Source organism: Podarcis liolepis (assembly GCF_965112155.1).
Source record: "Podarcis liolepis genome assembly, chromosome: 1".
NCBI classification, from domain to species: domain Eukaryota; kingdom Metazoa; phylum Chordata; class Lepidosauria; order Squamata; family Lacertidae; genus Podarcis; species Podarcis liolepis.
The window spans coordinates 89,873,659-89,885,457 of NC_139554.1; the positions used below are offsets into that span (position 1 = coordinate 89,873,659).

Genomic DNA, 11,799 nt, shown 5'->3' on the forward strand with positions numbered 1-11,799 from the left:
GGTCCGTTCTTAACCTGAAACTGTTCTTAACCTGAGGTACCACTTCAGCTAATGAGGCCTCCCGCTGCTGCTGCACTGCTGGAGCACGATTTCTGTTCTCATCCTGAAGCAAAGTTCTTAACCCGAGGTACTATTTCTGGGTTAGCGGAATCTGTAACCTGAAGCGTCTGTAACCTGAAACGTCTGTAATCCGAGGTACCACTGTACATGGGGAATCAATATGGTGCCCTACAGATGTTTTTGCACTCCAACTCCCATCAACCCCAGCCAGTACGGTAAATGGTAAGGGATGATGGGAGTTGCAGGCCAACAATAGCAGGTGGTTACCACATTAGCTACTTCTGGTTTAATATAAGCCCTCCAGTTGTTTATATGGGTATCCACATGAAACAGATGTCTATGAGTAGCTTCCAATGTAGCCAGGATGGTCCTCAAGGCATTGTGTCATAAACGATGGGTGTTTATCCTTCCAGGCTCAAAGGGCAAGTCTCGTAATGACCATAAAAGGCTAGCATGATCCACGTTAGAGAAATCATAAACTCTAACACAGAAGAGACTATGAGATGGTTGAACAGTGTTCTCGAAGCTACGAACATGAGTTTGACCAAGCTGCGGGAGGCAGAGGAAGACAGGAGTGCCTGGCATGCTCTGGTCCGTGGGAGTCACAAAGTCAGACACGACAACGACAAATCACAGAAGATAAAAAAAATTCCTTCCAGTAGCACCTTAAAGACCAACTAAGTTAGTTCTTGGTATGAGCTTTCGTGTGCATGCACACTTCAGATACACAGTGTATCTGAAGTGTATCTGAAGAAGTGTATCTTCAGTGTATCTTCAGTGTATCTGAAGAAGTGTGCATGCACACGAAAGCTCATACCAAGAACTAACTTAGTTGGTCTTTAAGGTGCTACTGGAAGGAATTTTTTTTATTTTGACTATGGCAGACCAACACGGCTACCTATCTGTAACTGAAATCACAGAAGAGTGCATACAATTTGTAAACAATTTAATATATATTTATTCTAAAAGAAGATCTACAAAAGAGTGGCTGAGAGAGAGGTGCGTTTATTTTGCTGCTCTTTTGCTGTGTGTATCACACCAACAGGTTTTTTGTATCATTTTCACGGCTAATATTATACAACGGAAGTTTGCAAATCAGTACTGTATAGCCTTCCCAGACATTAGCGCGCTTCATAGCTCTCTCCAAAAACCAGTGCATTCCTGGGGAGGAAAGTTAGTTGTAACACACTCGGCCACATCATCATGACAACAGAAGCACAAGTTCCAAGGCAATTGCATGGCCCAAGAAATAACAATCGTGCATTTGTTGTGCAAAAGAAAAGGGGGGAAGAAGCCCCCAACAACGACCCTCTTGACTGCGATTAAGGGAACGTAATTGCGATTATTTTGAGAGGCGAGTAGCCTTTATCACCCCCGCCTACCCGCCACACACATATACACACTTCCTTTTAAAAACCTTAACCCCCTAACAAGGCGGTGCAACAAAGCAGAAGGGCTTGAGAGAGAGCGGGACGCTTCTCGCAGAATGCCTCTCCTGTGAGAGATCTCTCCCAGCCCGGCCACGATCAATGGCTGCTCTGTTCCTCCGAGGCTCCTGGCGGGCTGCGCAGCTGTCCGCGGTAAGTAGGCGAGGGCAGCAGGCATGGCAAGCCAGCTCGGCAGCTGCCCAGTCTGCGCTTTTTCTCCGCGCCTCTGGGGCGGCAGGGCGAAGCCAAACGCTGCCTATATAACTGCAGCTTGGCGGAAACGAGAGGGGTCGGGGTCGGGGGGGCTATGAGTCAGGCAGGCCCTCCTCGCCAAGGGCTGCAGGGAGGAGATGAGCAGCGCAGCCCTGCTCGCAAAGAAGCCCCTCCAAGGAGCTGGCTCGTGGGTAACTGGCCCGAGCAACGCGCCCTTGCAAAGGATGATTTGCACATATATATTACTTCGAGGGAACCCCCTTTCTTTTCTCTCTCCATTTGCATTTCAGTTTGCATTTGCAAACTCCCCGGATTTGCATTTCAGCTTTGCTCAATAAACCTCTTCGTGTTGCCTGCCTTGTGGGATATATTATATGCGTCTTCCTCCCCGCTCCATCCTAATGGACAGGAAAACGGGCTAAGGCAAAATCGAGAACCACAAGAAGAAGACAGCGGAAAGGTCCAATTATAGCCCGGCGGTGGGGAGGGGGGGCTCCAATGCCTTTTGCAACAGCAGGGGTTCCTCGTCGTCAAGGCAACCCGGAACTCCCGCCGGGTATTTTCTCCTGCTAAGCTTGAGCACGCCGCTTTCTCAGCAGCTGACTTTCTTTACGGCACCCACGTGCGTTTTCCCTTTCCGGTATATTAATTCAAGCGGCTGCTGCTGCTGGCTGCTGCTGCTGCTGCGGGTGGAGTGTGGGTAGGTAGAATTGAGTTGGGATTTAACGCCGCGTTGCTAAAAGAGGTATTGGCCCTTTCTGCTGGTAGGAGATCGGGTCCTTATCCTTAGCGCGTGCCCATTTCCAGTGCTTTAAAACGGAATGCCTTTATGCGCGTTTAATTGTGTTTCAGAATTGCCTTTGTAAATGGAAGGGGCACAAAACAGAACGAAGCATGGATACAAGCAGTTGCAGTTAGATGCAAAATTAGTTAAAATTAGAGGAGTTCTTTCAGGCTCCCCCCCCCCCAGCTAAATTCTGCGATCTGCAATTAGTATAGGTTGACTTGTTATCTTGTTGCATGACCTGCTGTTTTGGCAAATTAGTGTTTAGGGTGGCATCTGTTTTATGCTATGTCTGTGGTATGCTATAAAAAGCATGACATTTATACTTACACTGCAAGGGCATAATACTGGCCTTGTAGGCAAGGATTTTTTTCAGCTGGAACTCACCAGAACTCAGTTCCGGCACCTCTCAGATGGACACCATTGCCATTTTAAGAGAACAAGGGAGGTATTAATGACAAGTTCCAGCACCTCTTTTTCTAGGGAAAAAAAATAGCACTGCTTGTAAGCATGTATTATTGTTACTTAGGTTGCTTCCAGATGACCAGTCTTGGGCATTCAAAATTATTTGTTTGCAGGAGGTTTCCACAGTGTCACATTATTCCATCTTCCTATCACTTCCCTGATTGCAAAGAGTCTGATGGGGTGGGGAGGAGTAGTGCAATAGTGCCAGACTGTAACCCAAATTTGTATGTGATTGAATACCATCTCCCAAAACAGAGGCAGTCCAGAAGCACCCTTAACATATTATGCATATGTCATAGCTGTCTCTCTGTCATTTTTATCTTCATAAGAACCCTGCATGGTAGATTAGGCTGAGATATAATGACTAACCCAAACTAAACCAGTGACCTGAATAGAGATTTGAACCTGGGTCTCACAAGTCCTAGCTTGATATCCACTCTCTTTATATCTACTGCCTGAGACTAACTAGCAACAAAGTATTTCGTTATATACACTACACTACAACATCTGGGACCAAGAAGATAAATACTAATGCTGATTTTTTTGTGAGTGCTAACATCCCTACCTATGAAATGGGAACTCTGATTTCAGGACAAAAAGTTAACCTTGGAAAATGTATTTAGCATCCGAACACTCGATTTTGTGTTCTGGGCTCCAGCTTTGCCCTGTGCACAATTTTTTGGACAAGTTTTATTTCACTTTTACCACCTTTGAAATGGGTTTTCAGTTTGCAGCAGAAAACTGTGGTTTCGAACCCAAACTCTGCCTTGTATTCAGCTGCTTGAACAAGTTATTTGTCCTTTCTGATTAGCCAGGCTCCTGCTGCCATCATTTTGTGATTAACCAGTCATGGTACGCCCCCGCCCCCCCAAGATTCCTGGGAACTGTCGGAGTGTTGTTAGGAGTCCCCATTCCCCTCACAATTCTCAGAGGTATTGACTGTTAAACCACTCTGAGAACTGTAGCTCTGTAAGGAGAATAGGGGTGTGCTAACAACTCTGTCAACCTAGCAGTTCGAAAGCACATCAAAGTGCAGATAGATAAATAGGTACCGCTCTGGTGGGAAGGTAAACGGTGTTTCCGTGCGCTGCTCTGGTTTCACCAGAAGCGGCTTAGTCATGCTGGCCACATGACCTGGAAGCTGTATGCCGGCTCCCTCGGCCAATAAAACGAGATGAGCGCCGCAACCCCAGAGTCCGCAACTAGACCTAATGGTCAGGCGTCCTTTTACCTTTACTAACAACTCTTAGCTCCCCTAAGAAACTATACTTCCCAGCACTATTTGGGAAAAGCCATGACCATTTAAAGTGGCATGATACTGTTTTAAATGTACAGTGATACCTCTGGATGCGAACGGGATCCGCTCCGGAGCCCCGTTCGCAGCATGAGCAGAACGCAACCTGCGCGGGTCGTGATTCGCCGCATCTGCGCATACACGTGACGTCATTCTGAGCATCTGAGCATGCGCAAGCAGCGAAACCCAGAAGTAACCCGTTCCTTTACTTCCGGGTCGCCTCGGGACGCAACCTGAAAATATTTAACCCGAAGCGTCTTTAACCCGTAGTATGACTGTATAGCGTAAATGGAGCTTATGTGTAAATATGCTAATTCATCACTTGTCTTGAAATTGAACAGGCTAGCAGCTGAATATGGCAGTTCGGTTCCTTTGGAAGACAGTGGCCATGGTGGAGAGGCACAGGACTGGTTTCCTGGCAGTTTCCTGTGCTGGACTCTTTGGTGCTAACCTGACTTTTCACATCTTTCCTGAGGAGACATTCAGACCATTGTATCAGGCTTGGGCCAAGGGGAAACCAATGGAGCTCTCAGGAAAATTACAGATCCTGTTCCGTGACATCATCAGTGACGTCAGAGTAAAATCAGCAAATCGTTACCAAGCCTTCGTGGCCTACAGCTTCCACCCGGTGAGCGCTGGGCTTCCATGGTTGCCTGCAGGCTGTGTCGTGGGCATTCCTGCCCATTTCAGTGGTGCAGCCAGTGATGATAACAGGACTGCCAGCCACGTTGTTATGATTGAAGGCAAAGAAGTGGACTGGGACAGCACAGAAGGCCTGGCCTTGAAGGAGGCCCTGACCCTTTCTCCGGAGGCTCAGAAGTTTGCCATTGCAAGAGAGCTCATGTACTTGCAAAGCAACGGACCCTTCATATGTGCTGCTGTTGCCCCCGTTTGTTTAGCTGGGACTTGGATTTCTGGGGTAGCCATAAAGCAGCTTCTGGGCTTGTATTCGGGTCCAGTGCTCTTACGAGGCCTTTACAACGTGGCTGTAATGGCGATTGGATTTGTAGGCTATTGTCTCTCGTACGACGCTGTGAGTCAGGCAATGGATTACAGGACAGACAGAAATACAGCCACCGTTTCCACCAGCTTTGCTAGAGGTGGAGTGGAGTTCTATAATAAAATTCTGTCCCAGAACAAGATTTTCCGCACGCTCATGGGCAAGAAAGGAGAGCGGATATATGCCCCAAGTGGCAATCTTTTCCCAAGATACTGGTTCAGATTAAAACACGCATCATACACTTCCAGAAGAGACTTGATTATCAATATTTTAAGCATGCCCCAGGCATAGGAGTAGAGGCACTGTTGAATTTTGAGCTTGTAGATTATGTATTCTCTTTGGAACACTGCAGCCTGGTTTCACTTTTCATATGATTTCATTAGCATTTCAATTATTATTATTTGGGGGGTGGGGAGGGGAAGGGCTTGATTTTATTTTTCCTCCCTGTCCTGGATGCACTGGTTGTCTTTAAAAATTAAAGCCTCGCTTCAAAGGTTCTGTGTCCTACATGCCTCTAAATTCCTTCTTAAAACTCTGAGGGAGTGTTACTTGCCAAGCACAGAGCTGGAAGAGCTAGCATTTTCTTTATTTTGCATATTATTTTGAATGAACATAAAATGCAGAGGGCAGCATGATGTGCTCTTGTTAATGTAAAGAGCGGGTGGTGTGCAGAGCTGTGGGCAGGTGCAGAACTGCCATGTAACTTGGTGTCTTTAGGAACATCTAAAGAAAAGATGGAGGAAGCAAGTTTCTAGTCCTCGTGGATTATGGAGGAAAGTTTAGCTAAATATTGGATCCATGTGTTGAGAACGTTGAAACTTACAGCAGAGCCTATGAGGCTACTGGTGCCCTGTATGGTTCCATGTTATTCCCCAGTGTAAACCTGCATCTAGTGTAAATGCTGTTCCCCCATTCTGATTCCTTAATGCCAGTTGTTATCCTAGCCACAATCTTAACATTAACAGTCAGATGCACTGGCCCATTGCACTGTTAGGATCGTCCTACTCTCGTGTAGGGCCCTGGCAGAGACACATGCCCGACTGGCGTGTTCTCTCCCTCCTGGTTGGTTGTTCAGGAGCTTCAAAAGCTTTCTTCAGCCCAAACATCACACAGCAACTGATACCAAGAAGCATCAGCACACTTAGGGATCCGCAGACTATTCGCAGTTTGCGTAACAGAACTCAGTAGGTCAGCATTTTGGCTAATCTACATTTATTTACATATAATACACTCAGAGCATTCTGACTTAGCTCCTTCCTCTTTCTCATCAGACAGCAGAGAGAAAGAGCAAAGGACAATAGTCCCACTTTCTGGAACACAGTAATACCAAAACATCCTGTCTCTGTCACTTCCCATTCTGTGGAATGAAAACATACACTGTCAAGTGATAGACAACAATCGCATGACTGCACCCAGAAATAGTACCTCAGGTTAAGAACATTGCTTCAGGATAAGAACAGAAATCGTGCTCCGGCGGCAGCAGGAGGCCCCATTAGCTAAAGTGATGCTTCAGGTTAAGAACAGTTTTAGGTTAAGAACGGACCTCTGGAACGAATTAAGTACTTAACCCGAGGTAGCACTGTACTTTACTTGGCCTTTCCTGTGAGTCTTTGATTGACGTGAGAATAAAATTAAGGGTTGTGGTTTTTTGTTCTTAAAAAAAGACACCTCTCTGTTGCGGCTGAAAAGCTATTTTAATAAAGAACTGGAAGACTTCAGAGTGTTGCAATCAGTGAAAAAGTTATACAGGAATATTGGCTTGCAATTCTGTCAGAAATACATTCCCATGTCAGTGAGAGGTAGCAGAAGAAACCACTATTCATATATTTATATAGAAAGGTCTGGAAGCAAAGGAATCTGCAGTTTTGTTGCACCCCCTGCATCCCATTACAGCAGTTTGCGACATGAGAAGCTGAGTGCATTTCTACACCCTGCTGCAGTACATGTGGATGGGCTTCAGCATTATAACTGAGCTCCTGCAATTCTCATCGCATAATGTGCCCCAGTGAAGCCCACCTTTGCGGTTGAGCTGTGCATCAAAGCAGGAGTCGTACCACCAGCCCCCACCGTGGACGTCTGCACAGTTTTGTTTGGTAGATCTGTCATTGTCCTTGTCTTTACAAGAAAACCTCATGTTGTCATGCATGTTTTTGGCCTTGGAAGAAGTGAGAGAGTCACCTGCATTACCCTCGTAGGTCCCTAACTTGAGCATATATTCATCGTTCTCATTTCTCAGGACAAAGCTATCGTATTCTGCATATCTATGGTGTCCACCTGCATCTACTAAATTTATTCTGACTTTGTACCATTTCTGCTGGCTTATTAAGGAAATGTACTCGGTGCCCAGCCAGTGATCTCCCACCAAGTTGCCAAACCCATATTTATAAGTTGTCCAGGTCTCTGACCAGGTGAGTTCAGTGTTGTGGGTGTTGTGTTGGATAACTGTCCACCCATTGCATCCATCCATGTGGCACCAGGCTACGAGCTTGATGGCGTTCTCGGGACGTAATATATAGAGGCCGCTCTCTGTGTGGCCTGCCTGGAACATTTCGTCACAGTCCCGCATGTAAGGGATCGCTAGGGAACAAAAGATTGATTGGATGGTGAGTTTCAACATGCAGCCAAGTTCTCTGCAGCATCCTTGTAGAAATGTGTGCAAGCCTTGTGAGTTTGAATTCCTAGTCAAACAAACATCTGACATGTTGAAATATTTTATCGCCCTCGTAAAGGGACCCCTGACCATTAGGTCCAGTCGTGACCGACTCTGGGGTTGCGTGCTCATCTCGCTCTATAGGCCGAGGGAGCCGGCGTTTGCAGACAGCTTCTGGGTCATGTGGCCTGCATGACTAAGCCGCTTCTGGCAAACCAGAGCAGCACATGGAAACGCCGTTTACCAGAACGGTACCTATTTATCTACTTGCACTTTGACATGCTTTCGAACTGCTAGGTTGGCAGGAGCAGGGACTGAGCAACGAGAGCTCACCCCATCGTGGGGATTTGAACCGCCAACCTTCTGATCGGCAAGTCCTAGGCTCTGTGGTATAAAACATTGGGATTGGACTCAGGTTTTTCTTGTCCAGTCCAGCAACATGTTCTCACAGCAGCCAAGCAGGTGCCTTTTGGGAAATGTGCAAACGCCACCTGCCCACAGGGGCACTCTTCCCTGCTGTGGTTTCCAGCAATGAGTATTATGAAGCATTACAGCCTCTGACAATGGAGGCAGAGCGTAGCTGTATGTTGTTGTTTTATATAGAAAATCAGCGGTATAAGAAAGCGTACTTGCAATGAAGGGTCTTAGTTATAAAGGGTTATGGGGAAAGAGTGAAGGGCGGTTGTGAGAATGAGGTAAGGCAGGGAGATTAGCAAACTGAGTTAGGCAGCAGAGGGTCTTGACGTGAGGTGAAGTGAAAACTCAGCCAGTGTGCGATTGAGTTGCCAAAACAGCCAGTGAAGCAGCAGCTATTACTCATCTGCATTTATTCATGTATCTAAAAATGTGACAAATACCATTGTTCGCTGCCTGTTATAGCAGCAAAAACCAATGAACTGAATGCACACAGCGTTTTCTATCTGCCGTGAGAAGAGCAAATCATTAAGGCTGATGGTATAAGGATGCCTTTAATGACTCCCTAGTGCTGGATTTCCAGAGAAGCATTCCTTCGCATGGGCCCAATGCCTCCTGCCAACATGTATTCTTATCATCTGTCGGAGTGGCTCACCGGTGGGAATGGCAAAGCTGTTCTCGTGCTTCCTTCGCATCTCTTCTTACTGTACTGTGCAAATCACCTCCATTGTCTACTGACTTGTGCCTCTTAGGCCATTCTAACAAGCTTCCCTTCTGCAGCTAACTTGGCCTCCTAAATACAAGCTCTTGAAATCCATGCTGCACCTTCAGAAGATCTCTTTGGCAGGGAGGGGTACACGCCACTCACTTCAGTGGCGCTCCTAGTTTTCCAGGAACTCCATGACAGGGACACTTTGAACACTCTTTAACAAAGTGTGGTACCAGCTCGTTAGGACTGAGCCATATTTGCTAAGCAAGCCTCAGTTTCATTCAGATTTACACTACTGCATGTGATCGACATTTTCAGAAACATCTCGTGAATTGCCTCACTCTGCATTTAAAGGCACGTGGAGAAATGCAAATATCACACAAAGACAACGGTTCCAACAGGGTGAGCATAGAATGACCCCCCCCCCCCCGTTTTCTCCCTCTGCATGCTGATATCCAGGGGGTTCTTCTAATCTGCCCCAAAGCCAATTTCAAGGGGTGCAAAGGGAAAGAGGGGAAGGACCACAACAAAGACCTGTTGTGTAAGTGGAAGCTTCTGCTGATTGGGTTCAGTTGAATGCCACCCATAAACATTGCAAAGAAATCTGTAGTATGTGAGGGTGTGTGTGTGTGTGTGAGAGAGAGAGAGAGAGAGAGAGAGAGAGAGAGAGAGAGAGAGAGAGGAGCAAAAACCTACCAGGGACACTCAATGTACAAACATTGAGCAAATAATAACAATGTTCATAGCTTCTCTCAATGAATATATATTTGTAACAGTATTCCAGCACCATGTCTGAGACTACCTTTGCCAGGGAAGCTGCTGGGCAGTGGGGTGGGCGTTGCATCAACCGGATCCCTGTTCTGTTTTATGGCCCAATTCCTATAATCCCAGATCATTCACCATACTAGCAGGTGTAGGATTGATGGGAGTTGTAGCCCAAACTATCTGGAGGGCACCAGGTTGAGGAAGGCTGTCATAATCCATCAATTCTCCCTCTGCCTCTACTCCTAACTACGTGAGAGGCTATTCGATGGTGCCTTATTTTAATCATAATAGCTTTGGAATGCTTTTTCATCCAGTCACAAAACCAGAGACCTATATAAATATTTTAAAACAAGAATAGAGGAAGAATTCTTCTTTAGAAAGAGTAGTTTGTAACCTCATAATTCTTGATCTTCAGTGACATAAACCTCTCTGTGATGATGTTATAAAACACGTTATATAATTCTCAGTGGATACCAACGAAGTATGGAGTATTTTATACAGTGAAGCTGCTGAAATCTGAGTGTACCATTTAAAGTGTGCCTTATAAAAGGTAAAGGTAAAGGTACCCCTGCCCGTTCGGGCCAGTCTTGCCAGACTCTTATAGCTCCTTATAACTCCTCGTTAATGAAGGTCAACAATTTTATCAATTTAAAGCATTGCCACACATTCTAATATTTGGACATTTGTTAGATACTCAGGAGTTAGCAGGGAAATGTTATCGAAAAATGGAAGACCAATAATCCAATAGGTTATTTAAATGTTTCTTCAGAGATTGTATTTTCAAGTGGCTCAGAAAACGTGAATTCAAGCAACATCATTTGGAAACTAATAATAAAATTAAGAAAAAAACCCAAACTGAAATTTAAACACAGCATCTTGAAAATAATTATTGGAAGACCTGCTTTTGATGGGGGCATGGAAAACACTTTTGTGAGGAGGAATCCAACAGAACTGAGGCTGGGTGTTCAAAGTCATCCCCGTATTCAGTCTGCATTCACTGGAATTCACCAGTTTAGAAAGGATGAAGAAATAAATCTAGTAGAGTTATTATGGGGGAAGAATTATCTCTCATGTTAGCCAGTCAGTGAGATATTTAGAACAACATGACAAAAATGTGCCCCTCCAAATGTTGCTGGACTCCAGATCTCATCAGCCAAAGCCAGCCTGACCAACGGTCACGAATGATAGGAGCTGGAGTCCAATAACATCTGAAGGTCCACAAATTACCTGCTTTTGCTTTCCAGAATCCTAATTATATCGGAAATGAGTGATTTTCTTGTCTGTTCTTTCCATAGATGCTAGAGTTCAGAATGCTGGAGTTGTTCTTAATCTTTTTTCTTTTTTAAAAAAGTTATTTTACATCTCAAACACACACTCCTTAATACTTAACAGCAACACATAGGCGCAATAAACAACAGTGTGACTTCACAAATCATTAAACATAAATTACCTTTTCTTTGCACAATAATTCTCCAGTTCCGAATTTGAGTGACATTCTTGACCAAGTCTAGGTTGACAATTTCGCTGAGTTGTTTCCTCAGTTTTTCCTCATTCAGTGAGCTTGTCACGGGGATCAGAAAAAGAAGAGCAACTGTAGCCAGCAGGACATTGGGGGGATGCATTGTGCAGACAGGTATCTGAAAGAGGCCACACGCAAATTAGTAATAGGCATGAGGCTCCAACACCTCAGATGTAACAGACTGCTTGACAAACTTACAGCACTTTTTGGAGCCAAATTCAAATGGAGAAAGTGCTGCGGCAGATTCCCCATTTATGTTTTATAAGTGGAGATAAGGTCCTGGATGACTAAGCTTGTTACTAGTTAACTTTAGTATGCAATATTTGCCAGCGCCTCCGCCATAACAGCTGCTATGCTCCTCAGTGCTGTTGACTTTGCTGCCTTTCCTAAATGGAAGTTTATTTGATTGTCCTTTGTAAAGTCAATATAACATGTTCCTCAGTAGCAGCAGGTGCATCTTTAAGAGGAGACATTCTCTAAGAATTAAATGATAACACGT

General features: G+C 45.2%; 2 protein-coding genes across 3 annotated transcripts; one reads left to right on the forward strand and one right to left on the reverse strand.

The window, feature by feature from the left end:
* Positions 1–1,067: 1,067 nt before the first annotated feature.
* TMEM177 (transmembrane protein 177) lies at positions 1,068–5,736 on the forward strand. Of its 2 annotated transcripts, XM_083491125.1 has the most exons (3): positions 1,068–1,146; positions 1,179–2,400; positions 4,585–5,736. In XM_083491125.1, the coding sequence occupies exon 3, from the start codon at positions 4,599–4,601 to the stop codon at positions 5,532–5,534; it is 936 nt and encodes a 311-aa protein (XP_083347251.1). In that variant the 5' UTR covers positions 1,068–1,146; positions 1,179–2,400; positions 4,585–4,598; the 3' UTR covers positions 5,535–5,736. The 2 variants fall into 2 exon arrangements, with proteins under 2 accessions (XP_083347251.1, XP_083347252.1); XM_083491126.1 differs by lacking the exon at positions 1,068–1,146 and having other exon boundaries at positions 2,381–2,445.
* A 1,182-nt stretch (positions 5,737–6,918) lies between these two features.
* LOC310701085 (fibrinogen-like protein 1-like protein) lies at positions 6,919–11,564 on the reverse strand. Its single transcript, XM_083491306.1, has 3 exons — positions 11,499–11,564; positions 11,232–11,418; positions 6,919–7,820 (listed from the first exon to the last, which is right to left on the reverse strand). Exons 1-3 carry the CDS (start codon positions 11,550–11,552, stop codon positions 7,168–7,170), a joined length of 894 nt encoding a protein of 297 aa, XP_083347432.1. The 5' UTR covers positions 11,553–11,564; the 3' UTR covers positions 6,919–7,167.
* Positions 11,565–11,799: the final 235 nt, after the last annotated feature.